At 44.7% G+C, this 27,767-nt stretch overlaps 1 protein-coding gene across 1 annotated transcript; it reads left to right on the top strand.

The window, feature by feature from the left end:
• Positions 1 to 5,545: 5,545 nt before the first annotated feature.
• LOC308299932 (phosphatidylinositol 4-phosphate 5-kinase-like protein 1) lies at positions 5,546 to 26,039 on the top strand (the record flags this gene model as incomplete). Its single annotated transcript, XM_080743709.1, has 8 exons — positions 5,546 to 5,761; positions 10,675 to 10,725; positions 10,849 to 11,003; positions 13,293 to 13,446; positions 18,636 to 18,691; positions 20,674 to 20,786; positions 23,288 to 23,450; positions 25,649 to 26,039. 8 exons carry the CDS (start codon positions 5,546 to 5,548, stop codon positions 26,037 to 26,039), a joined length of 1,299 nt encoding a protein of 432 aa, XP_080599835.1.
• Positions 26,040 to 27,767: the final 1,728 nt, after the last annotated feature.

Below are 27,767 nucleotides of genomic sequence, written 5' to 3'. Positions count from 1 at the left end.
TTGATATTGGTTTGATACCGATATTGCATTTTTATGGCCGATATTGCTGGTACCGATATGATGACCGATTATTCGTCCATCCCTGACATTTGCACACTGAGGGCTCCAATGCAACAGACGCTTTATTACACCACAAAATCGGTGACGTTTCGAGCACAAAGCTCTTCCTCAGACTGAGGTCTGATCTAATTAGTGTATGGCCAGGCATTGCATGGGCAGGCAGCAGTCGCCACATGCCATGTTATGTCAGCGCACTTGGATATGGTCGCTGTCGGACCGGGAGGAAAACTTGATTTCAATAAATATATTTATTTAATGTATTTTTTCGTAAATTAGTGCTCTGCCTCGTCATACTACAGTGTCCCACTAAAGTAGCTAAAATTGCCGATCTACAATCTCACAACAAGTCGCATAGCTTCTTTTTTGTCTCCACCAGCCGAAGGCTGAGGGAGAGTATGTTTTCCCCTCCGTCCGTCCGTCCGTCCGTCCGTGCGTCCGTGCATCCGTGCGTGCGTCCTCGCAGTTTGTGAACAGCTAATCTCAGTCACCGTTGGCCCGATCGCTGCCAAACTGAGCACACACACTCCCTGGATGCCAATCTAGAACCTCTGCCCCACATTTTTCAAATCAGCCTCATGGTGGCGCTATAACAGGCCGATTTGTGTGGCCTGGTTGTTACCAGCTAATCTCCGGCGCCGTTGGCCCGATCGCTGCCAAACTGAGCACACACACTCCCTGGATGCTAATTCAGAACCTCTGCCCCACATTTTTTAAATCAGCCTCATGGTGGCGCTATAACAGGCCGATTTGTGTGGCCTGGTGGAGACCTGTGCTCGGAAGAGCACTGCTTCTAGTTTGTATGTATATTTGTTTATTTCGTTTTTGGTGTTATTATATCCCCCTTTGGTCCCAGGGAAACAAATAAATCTTAATGACCAGTAGGACTCCCTAATCCGAGAGATAAGCGACCGTCAGGTCGCATACACAAACTTTAGAAGGCAGTCGTAGACAATCAGGAGGGAATATGGGAAATGGGACAGATCCATGTTGATGACATGACTTTAGAGATACTGTGTACCGTTTTGCGTGATTCTAGGGCAAAATGTGTCCAAAAATGTGTTTTGCAAGAATAGGCCTCATGGTGGCGCTAGAAGAGGGCCATGTGAGAAATGAGGGGTGGAAGTTGTGGTTTGGCAGCCAAGGAGTGTGTGTGCAAAGTTTGGCATGATAAGAAAGAACTGTTCAGAATGTACAGCCTGGTAGGCTGCAGATAACCAACACACCAACACAGCCAGCGCAATATGTATGCTTTTCAACAACAAATAAATATTGTTTACTGCCACTGGTTAATGTCAGCTTTATTTGCCGATATCGACATTGACCGATAATGGCAAATATCGTCCGATACTGATACGTGGCCGATATATATCGGTGCATCCTTACTTTTTAGTTTATCAATGTATTTATTGAAAGTGGAAGTGTTCACAATTAAACCTCACTATGTGACTTATTTTCATGAATACATTTTAATGTTGTCCTCATATGAAATATCTGGGTTCTCGAAGCTTATCATTAATTAAGTTATGTAGAAATTGGGATTGGTACCAAAACTCGGGGTAGGTGTAAAAATGCTGAGGCCACGAGGTTGAGCATTCCTCTTGTGCTAGTTTGGCTGCTGTCAGAGAGAGATAGTTTGGCTGCTGTCAGAGAGAGAGAGAGAGAGAGAGAGAGAGAGAGAGAGAGGGTGATAAAGAGAAGGAGAGACAGACAGCAGACAGAAACAGAGAGAAAGAGTGGGAGAGAGACACAGACAGAGAGAAACAGAGTGAGAGAAACGCACACACACACACGCACGCACGCACGCACACACGCACACACCGACACACGCGCACACACACACACACACTGCTGCAGAGAGGCCATACAGTGTAGTGCAGCAGAGTGGTGTGTTGCTGCTGCATCACTGCATCGGGGGCCGAGCACGGAGCAACACAGAGGACAGAGCCGGGTGCGTGGCTGGCTGCATGGAATGGATGGACACAATGCACTGACTGGCACCACCACACCACTGACACCCAACCCGACTGAGGCAAGTCCCACCAGCCATGCTGCCAAAACAGCCCGTCCACAAGCCCACCAAGCTTGTAGATTGACTATTTTTGCCAGACATTTTTTTGTCAAGAGGGGGGGAAAAGGAGTGGACCTAGTATAGAGCCTTGGAGGACTCCGTTTGACTTAGCATATCGTCGTTGTCGGGTGGAAACCTTGTATGTCCAATACCGTTTGTTTTGTATTTATAATTTTAAAAATGATTTAAACTAGTTAAAACAGCCGATCGACAAGCACACAACGCCGCGAGGCGTTGTGTGCTTGTAGATCCGCTGTTTTCACTAGTTTTGTGAGACAGCCTTGTATGATGAAGCAGTGCTTTACTTTGTCAAAATAATTAACACATTTGAAACTTGGAGATACAAGGTTTCTGCCAGACAAGTGACGACATATGGGTTTATAGGGGGGTTTAAACTCACAGCATACTAATGGTTATTATTTGCAATGTGATGGTTTCTTTCTTTGTCCAGAATCTGAGTTGTGATAGTTTTGCTTTCCGAGCTGTCAATTTATTGCTAAAAACCTACAGAGTTGGCAAAAGTGTGACTCGTAGCTCTTGTGATGTTTTAGCTTAAAGGGGTAGTTCAACTGTAAAATGACTATTTTCTTCCCCTCTATTACTCATCCCATGAAGCCTTCAATTCACGGAGATTGTGTTGTTTTTTTATTTGTTGCATTCCTGATGCGATATTTATAAGTAAATATGAGGCCATGGTAGAACTAAATTAAAAACATCACTACTGTTATAAGCGAATGTTTTAAATAGGCCTATAGTTTTGCTCTTAAGCCTGGCCTCCTATATTAGTTCAGACATTTTTGGAATATTGGATCAAAAACACAAACATATCCATAAATATAAGGCTTCATGGGGAGAATAGGCCTAATCGATGTATTTATTTTATTTTGGGAGTGAACTCCCCCTTTAATGACTGCAACATGACCAGTAACAATCTGCTTGCTCACCCTCACTTAGTTGATCACATCACGGACGGACGCGTTTCACTTTAAGATTGATCCTCCATTGAATTGTCATCAAGGGAGACGACCTTTATCTAAGAAGCCTTTTGTGACGGCTTGTATTTCTGTTTCAAGATCTGGTAGCATGAAGTAGTAGTGAAGATGTGTATTGTTATTTTTTTGGCTAACAGCAGGCCGCTACATGAATCTCTAATGGAATTGTCTGCTTGTGGGAGAAAGGCTACTCGACTGCATAGAGATGCATTGCATTTATTGATTAAATATCAGCTTACAGCAGGCCTATACATATGCTGTGTGTGTGTGTGTGTGTGTGTGTGTGTGTGTGTGTGTGTGTGTGTGTGTGTGCGTGTGCGTGTGCGTGTGTGTGTGTGTGTGTGTGCCCGTGTTCGCGTGTGTGCGTGCGTGCACATAATCGTCACTGCCGGGTAGAAAAATGTGTATGTTTTTTTTTCCGTAAAGTAAAAGCCCTGCTTCATCATACAAAACTCTCGCACAAAACTAGTGAAGCACACTATGCCTTGCATTGTGTGCTTGTAGATCTGCTATATTCACTAGTTTAAATCATTTTGAAATGATAAACACAAAACGAAGGATTTTGGACATACAAGGTTTCCACCCGACGCGCATGAGTGTGTCTCAAGCATGTCTCAAGCACCGTCTGACCAGTGGTCTTTGAACTTGACATGTGTGTCACAGAGGACCCGCCTCCATGTGTTGTGCCAATTGGGCCATTTGCGGCCTGCGGGGGGCTACTGTCTGGCACCCACCAACCCCAGTAATAATGGTGGCATAAGAGCAGCAACAATACAAGTATATCATCATATTGTCGGGTGGAAACCTTGTATCTCCAAATTTGTACATTCTTTCGCAAAGTAAAGCCCTGCTTCTTCATACAAGGCCGTCGCACAAAAGTAGTGAAAACAGCAGATCTACAAGCACACAACGCCTCGCGGTGCGAGGCGTTGTGTGCTTGTAGATCGGCTGTTTTCACTAGTTTGAATCATTTTTAAAATGATACCGTAAATGCAGAACGGTTTTGGACATAGATTTTCACCCGACAACAACGATATCTGAACTGTCGCTGGAGTAGCGGGAACGCCACCGTCGCCCCCTGCAATGTTGTGGCCCTCGGCTTGGTACCCTAGACATAATTCGGCCCTTGGGGAAAACTAATTGGGGAACCCTGCTGTATGCGGTTGTCCAGAAGCAAAGATGAAACCAAATCTCTGCATAATCTGTCTAGTATTCTGACAACGGGTATAGCATGACCAGAGTGGCATGCATTTCCAACAGCATCGCTCCCAACGGGCACTGCCACCCTAGGACATATCGGGGGAAAAATCTAGTTAATTTCTACTAGGGATGGGACAATATGAAAACGTCATGTCACGATTATTGTGACCAAAGAAATTGCGATTATCGAAATATCCCCACCATCCATTATCTTGGGGCAGAACATTTGCCCCCCAAAGAATTGCAGATCTACAAGCTCACAACGTGTCGCAACACGTCGCGTTGTGAGCATGTAGATCGGCTATCTTTTGGCAAAGAGATTTGGTAGAGAGTGAAAAAAGAGCATGTATACGTTATTTAAAGATCCGTTATACCAATTATAGAATGGTTTAATAGGGTCCAACTCCCATCCCTAATTTCTACATGTGGCGGAGAGAGTCGCAGCCCTAGCCTTGAAACCTAAAAAGTCTAGTATCTCCCTTGTTCCATAGGGATATCCCTTTGGAGCGATGGTTAAGATATTGGAAGCCCGGGTGGGGAGGTCCGATTCACCTCTGTTACACACATACGCTGACAATGATGTTATGTGTGTGTGTGTGTGTGTGTGTGTGTGTGTGTGTGTGTGTGTGTGTGTGTGTGTGTGTGTGTGTGTGTGTGTATGTGTGTGTGTGTGTGTGTGTGTGTGTGTGTGTGTGTGTGTGTGTGTGTGTGTTAGGGCATTCACAAATAGTGATTTTTAGTATTTGAATTATTCTACCTCAAAGTATTCGAATAGTCGAATATTCGACAGGACTGGCCCAATTGTCAAATATTAAGTAAGCAAGAGGCGACCATTGTGAAAATAGCCGATCTACATGCTCACAACGCCTCGCGTTGTGAGCATGTAGATCTGCTATTTTCACAATATTTATCTGCGGAACCGAGTCACATTAAATGTAATACCTACAATTCCAAGTGCTTGTCAGGGTGGGGGTCCCCAGTTCAAATATGTTTATTTTGAGAACCCCTGGTATTAACAAATTCATCCACCAGGGGCAGTGACAACTCATTCTTATGACTTCCTATCTAGCCAAGATTTAGAAACTATATATTTTTTTAAAGAGAAAACAATAAAAAATAAAATAATCGAATATTCGACTTCGGTGAACAACGTCAAATAGTGACTTTGATATTAGAATATTCGAATACGCTGACAATGATGTTATGTGTGTGTGTGTGTGTGCAGATGGAAATAGCGGGGTCTCCGGGCGGGGACGCCCCCGGGCGTCAGCGTCAGCGCAGCGCGGGGAAGCCCAGGCGGAGGTGGGGCGGCCTGCGGCAGCGCTGGAAGATGCTGGGCGTGTTCGAGATCGACCAGCGCCACGCCTTCCACGGCCTCACCTGCATGATGAAGGAGGGGCTGTCCGCGGCCGTCCAGAACACCATCGACAACCCGCCCACGGTGAGTGTCTGAAGCACAGGTTTTCTATAGTCTGGGATCACTTCACTTTTAGAGGTTTGATCCAGTCGGGAGAGGAAACCACTTTACGTCATGTTGTAGTACTCAAAGGACTACAATTTGCCTGAACTATCAAACCAGATTCAGTTTTAACCCAAAATAATTCCCCTGCGCTCAAGGACATACTTTTAGGGCCTACCTAATAAACTCCTTGATGCGGAGTAGTTTTGCTTTTGAAAAATGTGTTTGGCATATGCATCTTTTAGTCCAACTCGTAGCGACTGGAAAGACAACACTAGGCTACTCAAGCATTTTAATATGGATTGGGGAAACAAACGGAGGGAACCAAATCAAAGCGACGCCGCTTCTTCTAGTGGTTTCCGCGTTGGGCGGAAACCAAACAGCCTGTCGTGAACGAACACCAGGCTTTCCCCCAGAAAGCCTGGTAGGCGAGGTTAGGTTTTCTAAGTGGGTGATCATCATTTGATAATATTTGTAATTCATTCGGACAAAAAAATATTTAGTATCATTTTAAACTTGAAGTATAAAGTTATTTTCAGTCAGTTCTAACCAAAATGTCTTTCTCAACGTTTTCCTCGCAACATAATCACTAAAATATCGTCACTGTCGGGCAGAAATCTTGTATCTCCAAGTTTCTCCAAGTTTCAAATGTGTAAAGCAAAGCCCTGCTTCATCATACAAAACTGTCGCACAAAACTAGTGAAAACTGCGTGTAGATCTGCTGTTTTCACCCCCAGGTTGGGTCTGGATTTGGACTGCCAGGGCCTTAGATGTCACGTTAACGCAAAAACCTGACAAACATTGAGCTTGTTGAGTGTCGTGTTGCTAACTGCTCATCACAGAAGTCAGGGACATGCTGGGCCCCTGATTCAGCCCGGGAAAAAGAGTTGGAGAGGCCCTCATTGCGCGCTATAGAGAGAGATCTCTCTATCTAGCGCTGCTGCTACTCAAAGATTTACCATTTCAGATCATGGCAAGTGACAAGCCAGTGGGCCAGTTACATGAGTTATATTTCGTCGTTGTCGGGTGGAAACCTTGTATGTCCAAAACCGCTTGTTTTGTATTTATAATTTTAAAAATGATTTAAAGTGAAAACAGACAATCTACAAGCACACAACACCTCGCTCCGCGAGGCGTTGTGTGCTTGTAGATCTGCTGTTTTCACTACTTTTGTGCGACGGCCTTGTATGATGAAGCAGGGCTTTGCGAAAAAATTTAGATACAAGGTTTCTGCCCGACAGTGACGATTTACTTTGTTGGCCACCCAGCCCCCAAAATGGAACGAAGGCCGACATTTTATTTTTAATTTTTCCCTAATGGCCGGCCTGGACCGGCCGGGAATGAACCGGCCGTTCGGAAGTTGTCCCACTTTTCCCAATGGCCAGCACGTCCCTGACAGAAGTCCAAATATTGTCCATCATCTATTCCCTTTTCTGCTGCAATTCCATCAAGATTAATATAATGTGAATACGGTGAATATAGGCCTACAGCCATTTCACTTGCAAAACTTTCAGATCTGTTTGCAAATGGGACGACCGATGTTTCTGGTCCCTCCATCATAGAGCACAGATTAGGGATGGGACGATATGAACATTTCATGTCACAGATTATTGTGACCAACAATCGTGACATGATTATTGTGCAGATCGGCCATCGACCAGTTTAAGAAACACGTGGTAGAGAGTGAAAAGAAAAGACTTGATCCATGTTATTTCCAGGTCCGTTTGACATTTATATTTTTCTCTGCAAATAAAAGGTTTGATCCCAGCTTGCATGAGGGAGGATAATTTCACGATGAATTCAGTGATTATCATCCCATCCCTAGATGATGGACAGTGTTTGGACTTGTACCATGACCCCGTGCACCTACACAGAGGCCATGTGTTCTAGTCATTGTCACTGGGCAGTGACACAGAATCATGTGCTACTGGGCAGCCCTAATCCACTGCCCGATGACTCAGCACTTTGACAGTCAAAACAAACACACACACACACACACACACACACACACACACACACACACACACACACTCATGCGCGTGTACACACACACACTATATATTTACCCTAACCCTCACTTGTGGGGACATTCATTTTATGCAAGTCCTGTGGCCTTACCCTAACCTCTATCCCTAAACTTAACCCCTAACCCTAACCCTAAACCTAACCGTTGTGGGGACCTACTATTTTGTCCCCACACTGTCAGAGGTCCCCTGCAGGTGACTGTGTGAACATGCGTTTAGTCCCCATAAGTATAGCTAGACAAACTCACGCACGCACGCACGCACGCACGCACGCACGCACGCACGCACGCACGCACGCACGCACGCACGCACGCACGCACACACACACACACACACACACACACACACACACACACACACACACACACACACACACACACACGTGCGCAGGAGCATGCATTCCTCAACTGGTGAAACGCATGCTTCCCCTAATTCGTGGTTGTTTCCAATGACACATTCACAATGGACAATGTTGTGTTATTTTTGCATTCCGTTTTAACACTCCCTCGATTCAGTCTTTTCTTTTGACGTCAGGATGGGAAGCTGCGGGCCACACAGTTCTACTCCTTCCTTGTTGTTCTAATGCAGTGACTGTGGGTCAGGACCCCCAAGGGACCCCCCAAATTATTTTGGGGGGTCCCCAGATGATTAACTTAATGTGCAACATTGTTTTCTCACTCAACAGTAAACAAACCAACATACAGTATAAGTGTATTAGAGGGTATCTGCACATTTCTAAAGTGACAATTTAAGGACTTTTAAGACCCTTTTAATTCCTCTAAAATAAAAATAAAATCAAACCTCGGTTCGAAGTGGAGCGGTGAGTGTGTGTGTGTGTGTGTGTGTGTGTGTGTGTGTGTGTGTGTGTGTGTGTGTGTGTGCGTGCCTGCCTGCCTGCCTGCCTGCACAACAGCGCCCCTCCTTTAACTTGTGTGGCCACTGGCCACACAAGGTATTGCCAGGCTACAGACATACCCAGCCAGCCACATAGCCAGCCAGCCAGCCAGCCAGCCACAGACATACCTGTCTATTGGGAGCGCTTTCACCGCTCCAAAAACGTTAGCCATATTGTCAAATATTATAAGCTGAAATTGTGAAAATAGCCGATCTACGGTCCCCAGTTAAAATATGATTATTTTGGGGCCTGAAAAGGTTTAGAACCACTGTTCTAATGCAGTCGTTAGATTTTCCCCTGTCAAAGACCCCCGCATGTATATGTATTTTAACCCCCATCTGAAATGATTTTGTGGCAGGGACCCTCATACATGATTTGTGTTGTTAAGATGTTTCAAACACATTCTCAATTTTCCCAAAATGTTCTCTTTTAAAAAAGCTCACAACGTGTCACATTGCAAAAGGCTGTGAGCTTGTAAATGTGCTATTTTTGATTAGCCAGATTACTGTATATAGGGTTATAGTAATTAAACTGATTCTGATGCTATGTCAACACATTTAGCTGAGGACCCCTGGGGGTCCCCCGGAGGCCAGACTTCACTTTCAGAACCGCTGTTGTAATGGACGATGAAAAGAAAACCCCCTTTTGGAATTCGAATTTTGTCTAGGTGCAGAGCAGTTGCACTTCCCAGGGACGTGCTGGCCATTGTGAAAAGCGGGACAACTCCCGAACGGCTGGTTTCCGAATTGGCCGGTCCAGGCCGGCCATTAGGAAAAAATAAAACATAAAATGTCGGCCTTTGTTCCATTTTGGGGGCTGGGCGGCCAACAAAGTAAATCGTCACTGTCGGGCAGAAACCTTGTATCTCCAAGTTTCAAATTTATACATTTTTTCGCAAGGCAAAGCCCTGCTTCATCATACAAGGCCGTTGCACAAAAGTAGTGAAAACAGCAGATCTACAAGCACAACGCCTCGCACCGTTTTCACTAGTTTAAATCATTTTTTAAATGATAAATACAAAACAAACGGTTTTGGACAAGGTTTCCACCCGACAACGACGAAATATAACTTATGTAATTGGCCCACTGGCTTGTCACTTTGTCACAAATCTTTGAGTAGCAGCAGCGTTATAGAGGGAGATCTCTCTCTATAGCGCGCAATGAGGGCCTCTCCAACTCTTTTTCCCGGGCTGAATCAGGGGCCCAGCACGTCCCTGGCACTTCCTCTGAAGTTTGTGAGAAACCAAACAGGCAGCTAGTGATGATAGTTGCTCTCCTCTGCCTCCTTTGTTGGGAACTGATCGACAACCCAGGACGAGTGCCATCATGAATGGCTTAACAACTATTATGAAAAATATGAATATTCCACTCAGGGTGAAGTGTATAGATAATGTATTGAAGAATATTCTAGCATAAACACATCATTACAGCAACACCCACACCGCCTCGAGCCTAAGTGTTCATTCATTATGTCATGTTTTTATCAGTCATTCAAAGGCTACAATCTGAAATGTGTTTTGCTTTTTGCTACCTACACCTGACATACAGAAAGAGAGGGGGAGAGAGAAATGATGTATCAATACTGTCTGTGTTATTAAAAAACACCCTAGCTACTGTATCTTAGAACAGTAATTCATCAAGCTTTAAAAGTTGGATTATGTCCAAGATTGCTCCTGTTTGCTGGTTGATAATAAGTGGATGCATGCTAGGTAGGGATTTTACCCCATCTAGGGGCAGTAACGTGTTACTACACCAACAAAAGGAAGGATGGATTGGGAAGATAAAGTTTTGTCATGTATTGTACGCATTGTAGTTTTGTGTTCCGAGATCCACAGCTTTAGACATCTTTTTGCTTATACAACACAGGCTTTCTTTCTTTCTTTCTTTCTTTCTTTCTTTCTTTCTTTCTTTCTTTCTTCTTCAAAGCCGATTTTAACGTGTTAACAGTATTCTTTTCCTCTTCTTTTTTTACCCCAGAATGAACTTTCAGATGATGATTTCCGATCCGAAATCACTCAAATCCACCAGGTATGCCTAAACCTCTACAGCGCTCTGGGGCTTCTAATGAGTGAAATTATTAAGTAGGCCACAGATAGGCTACATTTACATTTACTTTGTGTAATTTTCTCGCGCGCGCGTGTGTACATGTAGGAGTTTAGGATGAAGACGTTTGCAGGCAAGGTGTTCGCCAACCTGCGCAGCTCCTTGGGGATCTCGGAGAGCGCCTACCAGGAGTCTCTGTGCTCAGAACAATGCTACCTCCAGTTCATCAGCAACTCCAAGAGCAAGGCCGACTTCTTCCTGACGTGAGTTCACCTGAAATCAGCCCTGAATACAGGACGGTCATATACATGACCGTCCTGGTGCCGCCTCAATCTGAGGAGCAGTGGGGAATCTAGGATCTAGGGGAGCTAGGAACGTCAGATTTCAAAAAATAAAGTGCTTACCCAAGCCAACTTTGACAACGATTTGACGCCGTGCAACGTTCATTACACGCCACTCCCGGATTTTTGAATAAAAAGCATTTTTATCCGAAATTATTTTTGCTTAACATTGTATTTCCGGCTCAGATCATCATTTGGGGTAAGCGAGGAAATGAGCCGGAAATACAATGTTAAGCAAAAATAATTTAGGATAAAAATGCGTTTTATTCAACAATCCGGGAGCGGCAAAGTTGGCTTGGGTAAGCACTTTATTTTTGAAATCTGACGTTCCTAGCTCAAACCGTTGAGTGTCGGATTCCCCACTGCTCCTCAGGTTGAGGCGGCACCAGGACGGTATGACCGTCCTGTATTCAGGGCTAACCTGAAATGTGCAACCATTCAAGAAAGTTGTAATGCAGCCGCCATGACTGATTTTTTTATATGTTTTGTGTGGACTATGCATGGCAAAAAAACTCCACCTTTTCCACACCCCCTTCCCTCCTGGGTATTGAGTAGGGATGGGACGATATGAACATTTCATGTCACGATTATTGTGAGCAAATACATTGCGATTCACGATATTATCGTGATAATCAAAATATCCCCAACATTCATTATCATGGGGTGGGACATTTGCCAAAAAATTGCAGATATAGAAGCTCACTTGTAATGCGTTGTGAGCTTGCAATTTTTTGGCAAAGAGATTTAGTAGAGAGTGAAAAAAGAATGTATCAAGTACGTTATTTCCAGGTCCGTTTTACCAATTCTAGAGGGTTCAAATGGTACCGGATATGCAGCTCGGCAAATAAAAGGTGAATTGGTCCCAGTGCATGACAGAGGATAATTTCACGCTAAATTTAAATCTCCACTCTACGATACGATTATTGAGCGTGTTTTACCACGATAAACGATAATAACAATCATACCATCCCTATAGTCTTGAGTCTCTGCAGTGTTGCTAGCTCTACTGTTGCGCCACACTGCTTTTAGGTGGCGTGCCTTTCCCTACCTAGCATGTTTCCTTGGCCCAGTGTTGCTTGCCATCAGTTCCCGGATGTCTGACACAGTGTCCAGTCAGCCCATGGGTAACTGGCGGCCCGGGGGCCACATGCGCCCCCCACCTCACTTAATGCTGCCCGCAGGTTAATACCGGAATACTGATATATTATTGATTTCAGCTATTAGAATTCCAAACATGACCTGCTTTAATTCCGTCAATTATGTGCAATGTAGGTATTTGTATTTAGGTTCATAGAGTTAACATGAATATATAACGTGGTTTCACTGTATTTGCGTTTCTGACCAGAGAGAAGGCTTTTTTAGAGCAGGGGCCCCGGCTCTCCCGGTCGCTCCTAGCCCAAGTTACAGCATTGTATGTGTGCTGCAACCTCTTTTGCATCCGTTCTGGAGCACCAGGAGTTGGTGATCCCCGGGAATTCCCCATGAGCAGCCCCGTTGGGGTGGTCATTTGGTCATTTTTGCACTTTATGGCGGCGGCGCCAAGGGGTCCCTGGGGGTCCCTGGAGCTCCGGGGGTAGTGGTTTGGCATGCAAGGAGTGTGTGTGCAAATTTTGGCATGGATCGGGGCAACGGTGGCAAAGATATGAGAAAAGTGTGACGTGTGACGTGTGACGTGTGATGTGTGAGTGTGACTGACTGACAGACAGACAGACTGACAGCCGGTGGAGGTTTTGATAGTAACTGCGACCTGACGGTCGCAATAATACCAATATAAGACAAACAAGATTCTCTCGCTTAGGGTATAGTTAACTGAACAGACCAGATCATTGGCAGATGCCAGGTCCAAATCTGTGGACAGTAGGTGATCGGATAGGGTTTTTGTGAGGCTGAAGATGCTTTCCAACATTAAAAATATGATTTCATAGTATGGTTTTACATAGAAGTCAGTCAATTGTCCTTTACATATTCAAATATATTTTATGTATTTATTCCTTAAATATTTTTCATCAAAATTGGGTTTGTGGGGAGGGGGGACTAAGCCTTCACCAGGGGGGGCTAAAGCCCCCTCTAGCCCACCCCCTAGAGCCGCCCTTGGGCCCCATAGAGGTCTTTGTTTCTGATGTGGTCCACCTGTGTGTGTGTGTGTGTGTGTGTGTGTGTGTGTGTGTGTGTGTGTGTGTGTGTGTGTGTGTGTGTGTGTGTGTCCTCTAGGAATGACAAGCGCTTCTTCCTGAAGACCCAGAACAAGAGAGAGATCCACTTCCTGCTGTCTAATCTGCACATCTACGTGGAACACCTGAGGAACTACCCTCACTCACTGCTGGTCAAGTTCCTGGGTACGCACGCACACACGCACATGTCTTTTGTATATATAAAGACAGTTGGAAAAGGACTCTGTTCTTAACAAATCACCATTATGAGAAAAAGGCTGCTGCAATAATTAAGCTTGTTTATAATGTCGGGCTGCGGGCTGTGTCGGTCTCCAATTGTGAATCATGTATCGGGCTTTGGGTCGGTCCCGGGCTGAAGTTCTGTCGGGCTGGGTTGGGCTGGGCTCACTTTTTTAGGCCCGATCCAAGCTCTAGTTGGAATAACGTGTTGCTTCCACGCGCTATGTCCTACAGGGAAAAAGTCCCACTGTCAGGTGATAAGAAGAAACCTGATCACTTCTAATGCACTGCTGGAAGCATGAGTTCCGTTCGGCGCTCTCCGCAGGTTGGCAGAGGGAGTGCTGCACCCAGGATTACATCTTAGGGCTTTGGCAATTCGCACTGGGTGAAAATGAGTTACAAAATCGTCAAAAAAACAAAAACAAAAACAAAAACGTATCATCCAGTATCATCCATTTATCAAAACAGATATTATGGCAGCATCGCATGCTACATAACAGCACAGCAAGCCAGCGAAAGTGCATTCTATTGGGGCTTAGAGTTCGGTTTTTGACATAAATGCAGGCTTCCACTCGACAGAGACAGTTATGTGAGTTACTTAAAACAAAGTGTTGTTTTTACTCCAGGTCTGGGTCTTACTGCATTTGGGTCCATATGACCACATGGCTGCCAGTTCCCACCTGATGTTGTGTGGGAGTCCCGACAGCTCCATACCGCACTGCATAACGGCTAGCTTACATAGCGTCTTCAGACTGGTGGGTTCTAAGATGTGCAGGTGTGAGCAATGATCTTCTGAACTGAACAGGATGATGCGATCTCTCACCGCACAGCACCTCACCTCTGAGGTGAGGTGCTCATAGGTGTTCTTTGAACCCGCCGGGCCTTTCCCCTTGAGCTGAAGCTTCTTCCAGCACAGGCTGTCTGGATCGAACCTCCACACGTTGGTGCTTGAGTTGTCCCCACCAGATGTGTAAATGTACAGCTGCTCTCCATTGCAGGCAAAGGCTGAACGAACGTAGTGTCTTTCTGGAAGGAGCGGTGCAGAAGGTGCCAGCCAGCGGTCGGTCTCTGTGTCAAACACTCTGATGAGGTCGTGGTAACCCCCGTTCCTCCAGCCCCCAAATACAAACATCTTTGTCCCGATGATGGTGGCAGAGTGACGTGATGAATAAGGAATAGGTCCTCCGGTGTTAATTAAAGACCAGACCATAGTGGTGGTGTCCAACTTGTAGATATCAGTAGTGAGATATATATGGATCCATCCTCCATAAATATACATGACCTTCCCCAAGGCACAGGCTGAGTGGTCGTACCTCCTCGATACTGGAACCGTTCCTGAAACCTGGGGTTTGAACCATCGGTGGGCGTCCACGTCAAACGCGTGAAGGTCTTTGCAGTAACGGGAATAATCACCACCCCAGAGGTAGACGACGCCCTCGATCAGCACGGCTGTGAGTCCCCGGCGTGGGCAGGGAACGTAGACTCCAGTCGTTGCTAGTGGCGACGCCGTCCAGCGCAGAGACACTGTGTTGAAGACATGCACTGCCAAGCGTTTACCGGCTTTATTACACATATTTATATACTTGCTTCCAAACGTGTACACCTGGTGCCCTACTGCGACGGCGGCCTGGCATGGCCTTCCTTCCAGGCGGGCCGACCAGTGAAACATTTCACACGCTCTGCCGTGTGATCAGAACCTCAGGATGTGGCCTCAGAACCGCTACGTGACACTCCAGGTAGTTGAGTGTGTGAAACAGAGGAGTTCAAGATACTCACTATAGAACTCTGTTTATCAATCGCAGCAGTGTCCAGGGTTTCACTTTACAGTCTGGACTTTGAATGAATGACCGTGTAGGAATTAGCTTTCAGCACGCGCGTGTTCGCTTTAACGACTACTCGTACCTCAGCTTCCATTTATACAATTCTTGCCGTGATGTATATGTCCATATTTAGATCATGTACAGTAGATGTATATGTCCATATTTAGATCATGTACAGTAGATGTATGTCCATATTTAGATCAGGTACAGCAGATGTCCATACTTGGAATAGAGGATATCATGACATCCGTTTTTGTTTTTACACAGACTAGTGACAATTTATGGAATTTGTAATACATCTAAAATGACAAATTAAACATTGGCCAAATTGTAAAAATAGCCGATCTACATGCGCCTTGCAACGCGAGGCGTTGTGAGAATGTTATACAAAATGTAATGCCTCAACTCTTAGTGCTCCTCAGGAGGTTGGGGGGGTACCCAGTTAAAATATGATTATTTTGAGGTTCACAGCCTGAAAAGTTAGAGAAAATGACTTGTGTTCAATATTTTATTTATTATTATTATTTAATTTTTTTGCATTCCTAAGTAAAAATAAGTAGACTATTGTAATTTATTTGAAGGCTTGTTTGAATGCTTGATTCTGATCGCTGAAATCAGCTGTGAATTATATCCGTCCAATGACTGCTCAACGGACCGATGCCTAATCAAAGGCTCAGAGCACCCGCTGCACTCAGGCTGCACTGCGTGAATGTTGTGCCGTATCCTAACATGAGAGGCATGTAAACAAACACAGTGTGTTATTTACAACTACATGTTGCTCTCAAGAAGCTGAGGGATATTATGGGATGCGCTTGGTGCTGTTGTTGACTTCATGTTCAGGTCGAGAGAAATGAGGCCACGCATAACACAGTAAAGTGATATTTTTTGAGCGGTGGTCACAACGCTCCTATACGTGGCCGTGTGTGTGGGTCTCCGTCCGTCCGTCCGTGTCTGTCTGTATGTAGCCTAAACTTCGGCGCGTAACTAGTGCCGCACCATTTATGCCACTCGCGCAATATATACATCAAAATGTGCGGCTCGGCCGGGAATGGTGTGCTATTACCTTTCGTTCCGATCCGCCTTACCATGGCGACGTAATCGGCAAAAAACGACGCTTAATTGTCCCCATTGACTTATAATGGGACAATGCAAGAAATCACTTTCAAGTATTTTTCTCTCATAAACCATAGGAGCTACAGTTTCAAACCTCGGAGAGGAGATTCATAATGATTTTAAGAATGAATCGAAAAATAATTACATCACTCGGCCTCATGGTGGCGCTATAACGGCCCACTTTACGTTTTGCCCCGTAACTCTTGAACCGTAGATCGGAAAATTAAAATTCTTTTTTCCCTGGATTCCTTGGGTCAAGACGCATCTCCCCATATAGGCCACGCCCATTTGCGCCAGGATAGATTTTCCTTCATCTTGAATTTTCTCCAAAACACACTTTTTGCTCCTTTTCCTACATATTTTCTTCAAATGTCACAAAAATCGGTACACATGATCTATGAGGTGGGTAAACCACCGCTCAGTTCACACGGGTGTGATTTTTGTTGTTACGGATGATACTGAAGATAGAACCCTGGCTGTTCTCGTGATTATGTGGAATCTTTGTTTATTAATCAGAATGGGTACACATAATTGTGTATCATTATTTTATGCTTTAACTATTGAAAAATAGCAGATCTACAAGCTCACAGATTATTTTATGCTTTAACTATTGAAAAATAGCAGATCTACAAGCTCACAGCGCGGCACCGAGTGCCGCGCTGCGAGCTTGTAGATCTGCTATTTTTTTTAAATCGTGAAAATTAGAATTTTGACCCGATAATAAGTGTCTTTTGAATCCTTCTAAGATTTTTTGAAATACCTATGTTTCTATGTCAGCAATCTGGCCAGCCATTGTCAAAGAAAAGGTCCTTTTCACTTAACTGGAGCTCAGTTAGTCTGTTCTTGAGAGACTACTATGACAGTGGTTCTCAAACCTTTTCATGTGAAGGACCCCCAAACTGATATTTATTTGGCCACGGACCCCCATCTCAAAATATCTAGTTCCAGGGACCACCCAGAAGCAAAATTTGAGTAACAAACGTTCGCTTTGAAAATACATACTTTCAAAGATTTGCACACATTTTCACGACTTTTTTCAAAAATAGCAGATCTACAAGCTCGCAGCGTGGCACTCGGTGCAGCGCTGTGAGCTTGTATATCTGCTATTTTTCACTGGTTAAAGCATTCAATAATTCTAGGCCTAAATGTGTTAAATTGCCAGTTGTCCAGCACGGACTCCTACTTCTTTTAGTATAAAATAAAGTTAAGGATGACTCCGAAACGAAGGGGACGGTGGTTATAGGAGGGATTTTTATCAATCAATTATGACCGCTGAGCAAGACGTTATCCCTTACAAATTAACCCCCTTTGATTCCGGATGGGGACCCAAATGCATTACTCCCAATCCGGAATCAATGGGGGTAAATGTATTATAATCATATTTTTGTCTTAGGAATGCAACAAATACAAAAAACAAATGTATTATTGAACTCAAGTCTCCATGGCGTGAGTAATCAATAGAAAAACAATCTTCTTGGGGGTGAACTACTCCTTTAATTGTCACTTACTTACAATTGCCATTAACGATTTAATTGTGTTTTTGTCGTTGACAATCACATTTCTGTTTCTCTTGTAGGCTTTGAAGTTGCACGTGGCATATATGACACATAACCTAAATATACAAAGACATAACTGACATATTTGACATCTTTATACTTTAAAAAGAACATTCATACCCTGAAAACACTCACATTTGGAGATAAAAGGTTTCTGCCCGACAGCAGCAATGTTTTCTTTAATATCAATGAGTTGCTGTATTTAAATGTGCAAGGTAAAAAGAAAACATCACCACTGTTCACATTTCTCTCTGAATTCAGCCTGACTTCAATGTCAACTGCTTTTAATGTGTGAATGTCTCCTATCTTTATTTTCAAGGTGTTCACAGGATCACTATTTCCCGCAGACAGGTACTGTTGACATTTGAGTTCTCTGTATGTGTGTGTGTGTGTGTGTGTGTGTGTGTGTGTGTGTGTGTGTGTGTGTGTGTGTGTGTGTGTGTGTGTGTGTGTGTGTGTGTGTGTGTGTGTGTGTGTGTGTGTGTGTGTGTGCGTGCGTGCGTGCGTGCGTGCGTGCGTGCGTGCGTGCGTGCGTGCGTGCGTGCGTGCGTGCGTGCGTGCGTGCGTGCGTGCGTGCGTGCGTGCGTGCGTGCGTGCGTGTGTGTACATGTATTAAGTGGACCGTGGTTGTTGGACAATGTTTCCTAAAACGCACACCCTGTCTTTCCTTTGCAGAAATATTTTATTGTCATGCAAAGTGTCTTCTATCCAGATGAGAGAATCAATGCAAGGTAAGCTGACCTTAACTACTAAATTAGTGGTCTTTATTCTGAAATCCCACTCGTTTGCTGTGATTGGTGGAAACAGACAGCTTCCAGGGGAAGTCTTGCCCTATATGGACACTATGAGATAAGAACAGGCTGGGAACCAGGTTCAAAATATATGACCCACAAGCTCACGTGTTGCGAAGCGTTGTCAGTTTGTTGTCAGTTTGTATGACAAGGATAATTTGTTTCTTCCGGGTATTACATTATACAAGAACTTCACCCTAGCCTGACACTCAGCCTGAATTGACATTTCGTTTCACTCCATTATTCAGTCTGAACTCGCTTCCATCTGCCGCAGTTTCTGGTATGGGCGTTGCCAAAGAGGCAGTCTTCTGCGATTGGCTCACCGCCTGACCAATCACAACAGTAGCAAAGCAGATGACGTAGAGTTCGTTAGCTGGCTAGCCTTTTGCTTGCAAAGAAACAGGCAGAATAGGAGCACTACGAACTAGTAATCAAACACAGTAAAACATGTCTGCTACTGATGTTTCATAGCGAGATTGATATGATCACATGTTACCGTGGTGGGCGACGCAATGTTTATGTTTGGCAATGTGCGCATTGTGCGGTATTGTCTGGCGGTGGCGATGGGTTACTTGGAATCGTACATGAGTTCTGGGAAAACCCCATCCACGCTGCTCACAAGCCCTGACGTCATCGAATTTCAACCGAGAAAAAACACTTCAATGAGAGTGTCACCAGACCTGAATCGCCGAAACAAAATTTTAAAGGGCGTGGTAGTGATTCAGGACCAATCATATGAAGATAGGTTAAGACGTGAAGTGCTCATTTAAGGATAGTTTGCTTCTTCCAATTTATGACATTAAGGGTTGTGAGGTGTTCTATTAAGGATATTATTGCGACTGTCAGGTCGCAGTTACTATCAAAACCTCGACCAGCTGTCCGTCAGTCCGTCAGTCACACGTCACGCGTCACACTTTTGCCCTGCTCATATCTCTGCAACCGTTGCCCCCGCGGGGCCCTGGCCACCATGAGGCCGATTCTTGCAAAACACATTTTTGGACACTGCTCCTACAAATTTTGCCCTAGAATCACGCAAATCGGTACACACTTGCTCTACACTCATGTCATCAACATGGATCTGTCCCATATAGCGCCACCATCAGGCCATTTTTTTCCAAACACATTTTATGACACTGCTCCTACACATTTTGCCCTAAAATCACGCTTATTATGCCCTAAAATCACGCTTATCTCCCGATTAGGGAGTCTTACTGGTAGATTGTTTCTTCCAGGTATGCTGTTAAGGGTTGTGAGGTATTCTATTAACCATTTTAGGTCTGAGGCCGATTCTAAAATGCCTTTTCGGAATGGCACTACAAGGGCTCTATTTTGATTGTCTTAAGTACCAGCTCTTATGCCTTAACTTAAAGGCCTGTCCATACTGTCTCCGGCCACTAAACGTTTTGTCCGTTTCAACTACAAAATGATGTCATTCGAATCTTCTGAAAAGCATTACCCCGAATTAGAGTTTGGAAAGTTGCACGTCGGAAAGTCGGAACTCTCCAACGGAATGTTCGGTGGTCGGAGACAGTATGGACAGGCCTTTAAGTTAAGGCATAAGAGCTGGTACTTAAGACAATCAAGATACAGCCTGATTCAAATCGTTATGCTTTTTCGTAAATTAAAGCCCTACTTCATCATACAAAAGTGTCGCACAAAAGTAGTGAAAATAGCCGATCTTGTAGATCGGCTATTTTCGTTACTTCAAATCGTTTTAAAAATAACACAAAAAAAGGAAGATTTTGGACGTACAAGGTTTCCATCCGACAATGACAAAACAATGTATTCCAAAACTACAAAACATATAATGTTGCTATATAATATATAGCTATATTATAGCAACAAGAACCCCGAAAGGGGCTCCCATCTTGAAAGGTAAAAACCCCAAATGGTATTCCTGTATAATAGATTGTTTCTTCCAGGTATGACATCAAGGGTTGTGAGGTGAGCCGATGGACAGAACCGGCTCCGGAAGGGAGCCAGGTCATTGTGGTCCTGAAAGACCTCAACTTCAAAGGACAACACATCGTTCTGGGTGAGTTCCCACCAGGGAGATGCTGGCCATTGGGAAAAGCGGGACAACGCCCGAACGGCCGGTTCATTCCCGGCCGGTCCAGGCCGGCCATTAGGAAAAAGATAAAAATAAAATGTCGGCCTTCGTTCCATTTTGGGGGCTGGGCGGCCAAGTAAATTGTCACTGTCGGGCAGAAACCTTATATCTCCAAGTTTCACAATTGTAAATTGTTTTGCAAAGCAAAGCCCTGCTTCATCATACAAGGCTGTCGCACAAAAGTAGTGAAAACAGCAGATCTACAAGCACGGGGAGGGGTTTCCACCCGTCAATGACGAAATATAACTCATGTAATTGACCCACTGGCTTGTCACTTGTCATGATCTGAAATGGCAAATCTTTGAGTAGCAGCAGTGCTATGGAGAGAGATCTCTCTCTATAGCGCGCAATGAGGGCCTCTCCAACTCTTTTTCCTGGGCTGAATCTGGGGCCCAGCACGTCCCTGGTTCACACCAGCGTTCATTTTGTCGACCAGAACTGTGACGAAAAAATCTTCGTCGACTACCTTTTTTCACTGATGAAAACACCCCAAAAGACTACAACTATGACAAAATGCACCGACAAATTTGTCAACATATAAAAGCTAGACTAAAATGTGAGAGAGGGACTGGTGGAGAAGTACTGAGACAAGTCATTTGTGTGCGTCTCGCGCCGATCTACAAGATCACAACGCTCACAGCTCAGGGTCTTTTGCTTTTCAAATAAGGGACCATTCCTCATTTCAAGTGACGGTTGGCAACCCTACTCCACAGCCACAAATGAATTATTTCTAGCTGTAGGCTATATGCACAGCAACCATTTTGGAGAGAAGTTGGGTCTCTTATCACTTCTTTGTGTCACCAATAATACTAATGAAGGCTCTGTTCCATTCTGGTCAGAGAGTCAAGGTGCTGATAGCCTTGGGATCCATTCAAGTAAGAAAAGCCTGGGTATAGCCCCCAGTAACTGTGGCCCAGCCAACCACAAGCCGCGGTCGTCAAGGCATCGCCTACGGACACTATAGTGTTGGTGTTCCTAATGCAGAGGGGCTCACATGAAAATGATTTTTAAATGTCATTTTGCGCACTTAAAATATCTTATTTTGCATCAATATCGTTCATGTGAGCTGGTTTGTTTATGCTTATTCACTCATACAAGTTGTCAGTGCGAGCAGACCAGGGGCATAGTTCCGCCAATTTAAAATGACTCCAATACGGAACTAAAACTTCCTATGATTGGCCGCTAGAGGGGGAGGCGGGCACAGAGATCAGTGAACAAATGCTATTGGCCGGAGTGATACTCCGTCCTGCACATCCCCGCCCTTCTGAGCCATAAGCTAGCGCTGGATCAGGGTAGGGTGCTGATATTGTGCACGTTGGCTCACTGGAAACACTATGCTACACCAATGGGTCTCACAGGGGCCTTTTCCACCGGCAAAAAAACGGTTCTGGTTCTTTCTCCCGCCTATGGGATGAACCAGAGGTGAGCTTTTCCACCGAGAACCGGAGTTGGTTCTGAACCGTAAAAGCTGGTTCCGAACGGGAACCACAAAATCCTTGGTTCCTCTGGTTCAATCATGGTTCAATCTGGTGGAAACGCAAGCCGGTTCGCAAGAACGAACCAAGGTTCCAAGAAAGTTGAACCGGCACTGGTTCTGGAACCGGTTCTTTGCCGGTGGAAAAGGCTCCAAAGTGTGGTACAGGGACCCCCATGGTTCCTTGGGGGTTCCAAATTACCCGAGTGTACAAATGGAACCAGATGGACAAATGGAGCCAAATGGACCTGTAAGGGTCTCTCCAATTGTCAGAGATCTGGTCTGTCTTTCTGTCTGTCCAGGCACTTGCACTTGCCCCTGCCCTTTTATCCGTCTGTAAAAAAGTGCCCTCTCCAGACCATGCATGCAGGTTTTACTATGGTGAAAGAAATGCAAATGCCCTCTTTCCATGGCATACCTGAAGGCAGCATCCAAGAGAATGTCCTTGTCCAAACTCTCCTGAACTTGAATGCAGCATCTTATGTTGAAGAATTGCCCTCTCTGGGGCCCTTTCCACCAGCAAAGAACCGGTTCCAGAACCAGTGCCGGTTCAACTTTCTTGGAACCTTGGTTCATTCTTGCGAACTGGCTTGCGTTTCCACCAGATTGAACCATGATTGAACCAGAGGAACCAAGTATTTTGTGGTTCCCGTTCGGAACCAACTTTTACGGTTCGGAACCAACTCTGGTTCTCGGTGGAAAAGCTCACCTCTGGTTCATCCCATAGGCGGGAGAAGGAACCAGAACCGGTTATTTGCCGGTGTAAAAGGCCCCTCAGTGTAGAAATCAAGCATCGGAAATAGCCGGCCTCCAAGCTCACGTTAGCTTGGAGGTCTGTTATTGTCGATATTTTCACCAAAAGGCCCCTTTAGAAATGTCAGCCCCTGCCTCTCTAACATTCTCTACATGTCCCTGTGTCTGTCTGTCTACCTGCGTGTGCGTGTGTTCACAGACCAGCAGCGTGCGTGGCTCCTGCGTCAGATCGAGATCGACACGCAGTTCCTGCAGAGGCTCAACGTGCTGGACTACAGCCTCCTGCTGGCCCAGCAGCCTCTGCACTACGACGAGAGGCAGCAGGGCCTGTCCCTCGCCACGCTCATCGTCAGGACCAAAAAGTAGGAACCAGGATGAGATTGTCAAGTCATTTCTTAATGTTTGAACCCATTAAGCAGAAATAAGCAGTTTTCTGCTGACATAAGCAGGAATCATGTAATTGCTTATTTAAAAAAATATATATTTAAATTTTATTTTATTCAGGCGGCTAACAATGCTTCCTAAAGAAATGTTGTGTGTGTGACACTTCCTGGGACTACAATCTGCCTCCAAAACTATTATTTTTTATCGGTGAGAAGTTCTGTTATTGGTCGATTAAACTGGGTGCCCATCCAAAATAACAGACCAATCAGGACCGCTTGTTGTTCTTGTTCAGATTGGTTGACCTGTCTGTCAATCCTTTTAGCCCCGGTCGGCTGGTTCATGCACCAATGAGCTGCTAATGACAGAGCTTCTTACAGATAAAATAATACTTTTGGAGTTAGACTGCGGCTCCTAGAAGCGCCACAGAGACTAGATTTTTTTAGGGAGCATAGACGGGTTTCTTGTTTACAAACATTGAGACTAAATGCACAGCTGACTGTATCATGTAATCAATTCCGTCCAATCCCCAAACCTGTTGTTTTGGGTAGCGCTGGTTTCATTGGCTAATTTTGGTACCGACCCTGCGCACGCATCTATTTCTTATCAGTGTAACGTGGACCAGAAACCCGTCTATTGTTAGCCGCCTGAATATAATTAAATAAAAGACGGGGAATTGTGTCACATATTTCTGCTTTAAGACAGGGAATTGTGTCACTTAAGATTGTGACCATCTTAAACGTTATTTTATGTTTTAGCTATAAAAAAAATATAGCAGATATACAAGCTCACAGCGAGCATGTAGATCTGCTATTTTTTTTAAATCTGTGCAAGTCTTTGAGAATATTTCGACCCGATTCTATAAATGTCTTCTAAATCCTTCTTCTAAATCAGCAGTTCTCAAACTTTTTCACGTCAAGGACCCACAAAATTACATGTGTTTTGCCGCGGATCTCAAAATGTGTTGTTCCAGAGACCCCCCAGAAGCAAATATTTGAGTTAAAAATGTTAAAGAGATATATTCAAAGATTTCCAAAGATAACAGATCTACAAGCTCGCACCGAGTGCGGCGCTGCGAGCTTGTAGTTCTGCTATGTTTGAAAAATGGTGAACATTTGTGCAAGTCTTTTTGACCCGATTCTATACATGTCTTCCAATTCCTTCTTCTAAATCAGTGGTTCTCATTCATTTTCATGTCAAGGACCCCCAAAATGACATGCATTTGGCCATGGACTCCCAATCTCAAAATATGTTGTTCCAGGGACCCCCCAGAAGACAATACGATACGCATCACGATACATGGACGATATTGGTTCATTCATGGCGATACGATACAATTTGATTCAATGATTTAAAATCGATATAGTATCTATTTAACAAAGAAATTAAATCTGTGTGAAACTTGTCAATAGTGCATGTTTTTAAGGGAAAAATCCATTATTATGGATATAAATAAGTAAACACTGTGATTCTCTAGCAAATGCATGGACATTATATTTCAGCACATATGGACAAACAAACCCGCACCTTGACCTGAACACAGAGATTACACACATTTATCAATAGACCAAGAGTAGCTATATGGAATGGAAAAGTAATGAAACCCCTCTTTTTCAATTTCCTTCTTAAAATTGCTAAATACAAGGCACATATACTTAGTTTCCATACAATCAATTATTTGCACTGCAAAACGATTATCTGCATTTTAAAGCGATACCGATACTATACGAAGCCAAAACGGTACGATATATGCTTTTGCATATCGATATAGTAGATCATTGCAAATTAAAATTGATTTTCCGATTCACTTACTACATCGTTACAACCCTAGTCTATACCATGTGTCATGGATGGCCACGGATTGAGATTCACTCAATTCATGCCTGCCCGCTGCAATCTGAAAAAAAAAAAAAAAATCAAACTCTTGGTTCGAAGTGGAGTGGTGAATTTGAGCAGCTATACCGTGTGTGTGTGTGTGTGTGTGTGTGTGTGTGTGTGTGTGTGTGTGTGTGTGTGTGTGTGTGTGTGTGTGTGTGTGTGTGTGTGTGTGTGTGTGTGTGTGTGTGTGTGTGTGTGCGTGCGTGCGTGCGTGCGTGCGTGCGTGCGTGCGTGCGTGTGTGCGTGTGTCTAGGCTCCACGTGAATTTTCCGCAACGCTGCCCTGTGCTGTGACTTTTCAGATCCGTGAACCCAAGCAGTCCCATCCACGCGGACTGCTCCGCCCCTCCGCTGTCTGAGACGGACAGCAGCTGCTGCCTGCGACCACCCGGGGGCCCCAGCGAGCCGACCGGCAGCGGCATAGGCGGCGGCGACCCGCCGATCTCGCTGGAGGACTTCCGGGCCCAGAACCGACGGCTGCTGCCCAACTTCAAGAACCCGCTGCACGTCATCGACGGGCCGGAGCAGCGCTACTTCGTGGGCATCATCGACATCTTCACGGTCTACGGCTTCAGGAAGCGCCTCGAGCACTGGTGGAAGAGGCTGAGGCACCCGGGACAGTCCTTCTCCACCGTCAGTCCCCCGGCGTACTGCCTCCGGCTCTGCCAGTGGGCACGGGACAACACCGAGTAGGGGGCCTGTCATCTAGTGCTTGTCAAACATTTTCATGTCGAGGACTCCCAAATCGACGGACCCCCCCATTTGAAAAGATACACCAGGGACCCCCGTGAGAGAAGATTTTCACGCCTCTATAGCAGTGATTCCCAACCATTTTAATTTCAGGGACGCCCAGGCTGACATGCTTTAGGCTACGGACCCCCATTTAATGGCATCTCTGAGACCCAATTTATATTGTAAAATCAATGTTAATTTAACTCAGATTTAACTATATACCCACAAGGGTTCATTTGTTTCCTAACTGTCTATTATTTAGCTGGGGACCCCCTGGAACCCCCTCAAGGACCGCTGGGGGTCCCCGGACCCCGCTTCGAGAACCAACGCTGTAATCCATCGTCGCTGTCACGGGAGACGAAACCTTGTGTGTTTCAAAACCAGTGGTGCGTTCTAGATCTTTCCCGAAGGATATGATAACATGCCTGCGCATGGTCCTGGAGATACGCTGCCGCGTTTTCAATGGATGAAATGGTGTGTAGAGGGCTACTCTTTCTTTCAAACAAAAAATACAAAATCTGCACGTCATACTACAATATACGTATATAGGGTTAGAACACGCCACTGTCCAAAATGGTTTACCTTTCAGGATAATGGGGAAAAAAAGAAAGAACCCGTGGATCCTATGTAGTTAGTATTTAGTCACAAGCTCTTGTTGATATTTTTCATTGGTTCAACGTTGATGAAAACCCAAAGACACACTTAACCACTGACTTTGACTGTTAAAACGCTACGAACGTAGCACCGAATCGCGACGTGTTGTGAGCTTGTCGACCGGCTATCTTCGCTACTTTTGTGTGACAGTGTTGTACAACAAAGATAGGGCTTTCATTTAGATGAAAACATTAAAAATGTGAAATATGGAGATACAAGGTTTCTGGCCAAAAGCAACGATACAGGGTAGCGAGCTGCGGCCTACATACAAACATGTATGATGTGAAATACAAACATCCCCCATGTACATGAGACTTTGAGAAGATATAAAATTACCTTTATTAATCGCCATGGGGAAGTTATTTATGCTTGGGATATGGGATAGTGCTTATCCCACATCTATGGCACCACTGCTCTGTTGAAAAAATGGAAACGTTTACAGCCAGTAGGCCTTTTTCTCTTTCTTTCTTTCTTTTGCAAACATGGCCAACATTTCTCTGCTTTGTCTTAGTGGAGCAGGGTGGCTCACAGCCTCAGCCTGATGACCCAAAAGTCTAACATTTCGCCTGGATTACAGGGATATCCCCAGTGGCGTCAGTTCAGAAAAAGCTAAGGCATGGCAACATGACTGGTGTCTTGGCATGATACAGTACAATTTATTTTTTCCCCCCATTTCGTTTTCTTGGGCAGGATATGGCATTGGCAGCCTGGAACAGTTGTTCAAGTGCAGCTAAACTTAGCATGTTAGTAAACGTGTCACAATTAACAATAATGCATTGCACCTGTGCAGCTGACCTGCGGAACCTGGGAATATACCATTTTGTCAAGATGGGGAGAATAAAAGTGTGGAGAATATAATTATAATTCCTTGTTAACGTGACCATTTTGTTAAATTTGTAGTTATTTGAATGTAATTTAACAATATAATAAACAGCGCAGATAGACAAAGAGATATTAATGGATTTATATCTAAAAGTAACTTTTATTCTCCTCCCTGGACCCAGGGTATGGCAGCTGCATACCCCTGCCATACCC

This window comes from Nannobrachium achirus, assembly GCF_963921795.1.
Source record: "Nannobrachium achirus genome assembly, chromosome: 15".
Taxonomy (NCBI): domain Eukaryota; kingdom Metazoa; phylum Chordata; class Actinopteri; order Myctophiformes; family Myctophidae; genus Nannobrachium; species Nannobrachium achirus.
This window is presented reverse-complemented; position numbering and strand designations above follow the sequence as displayed.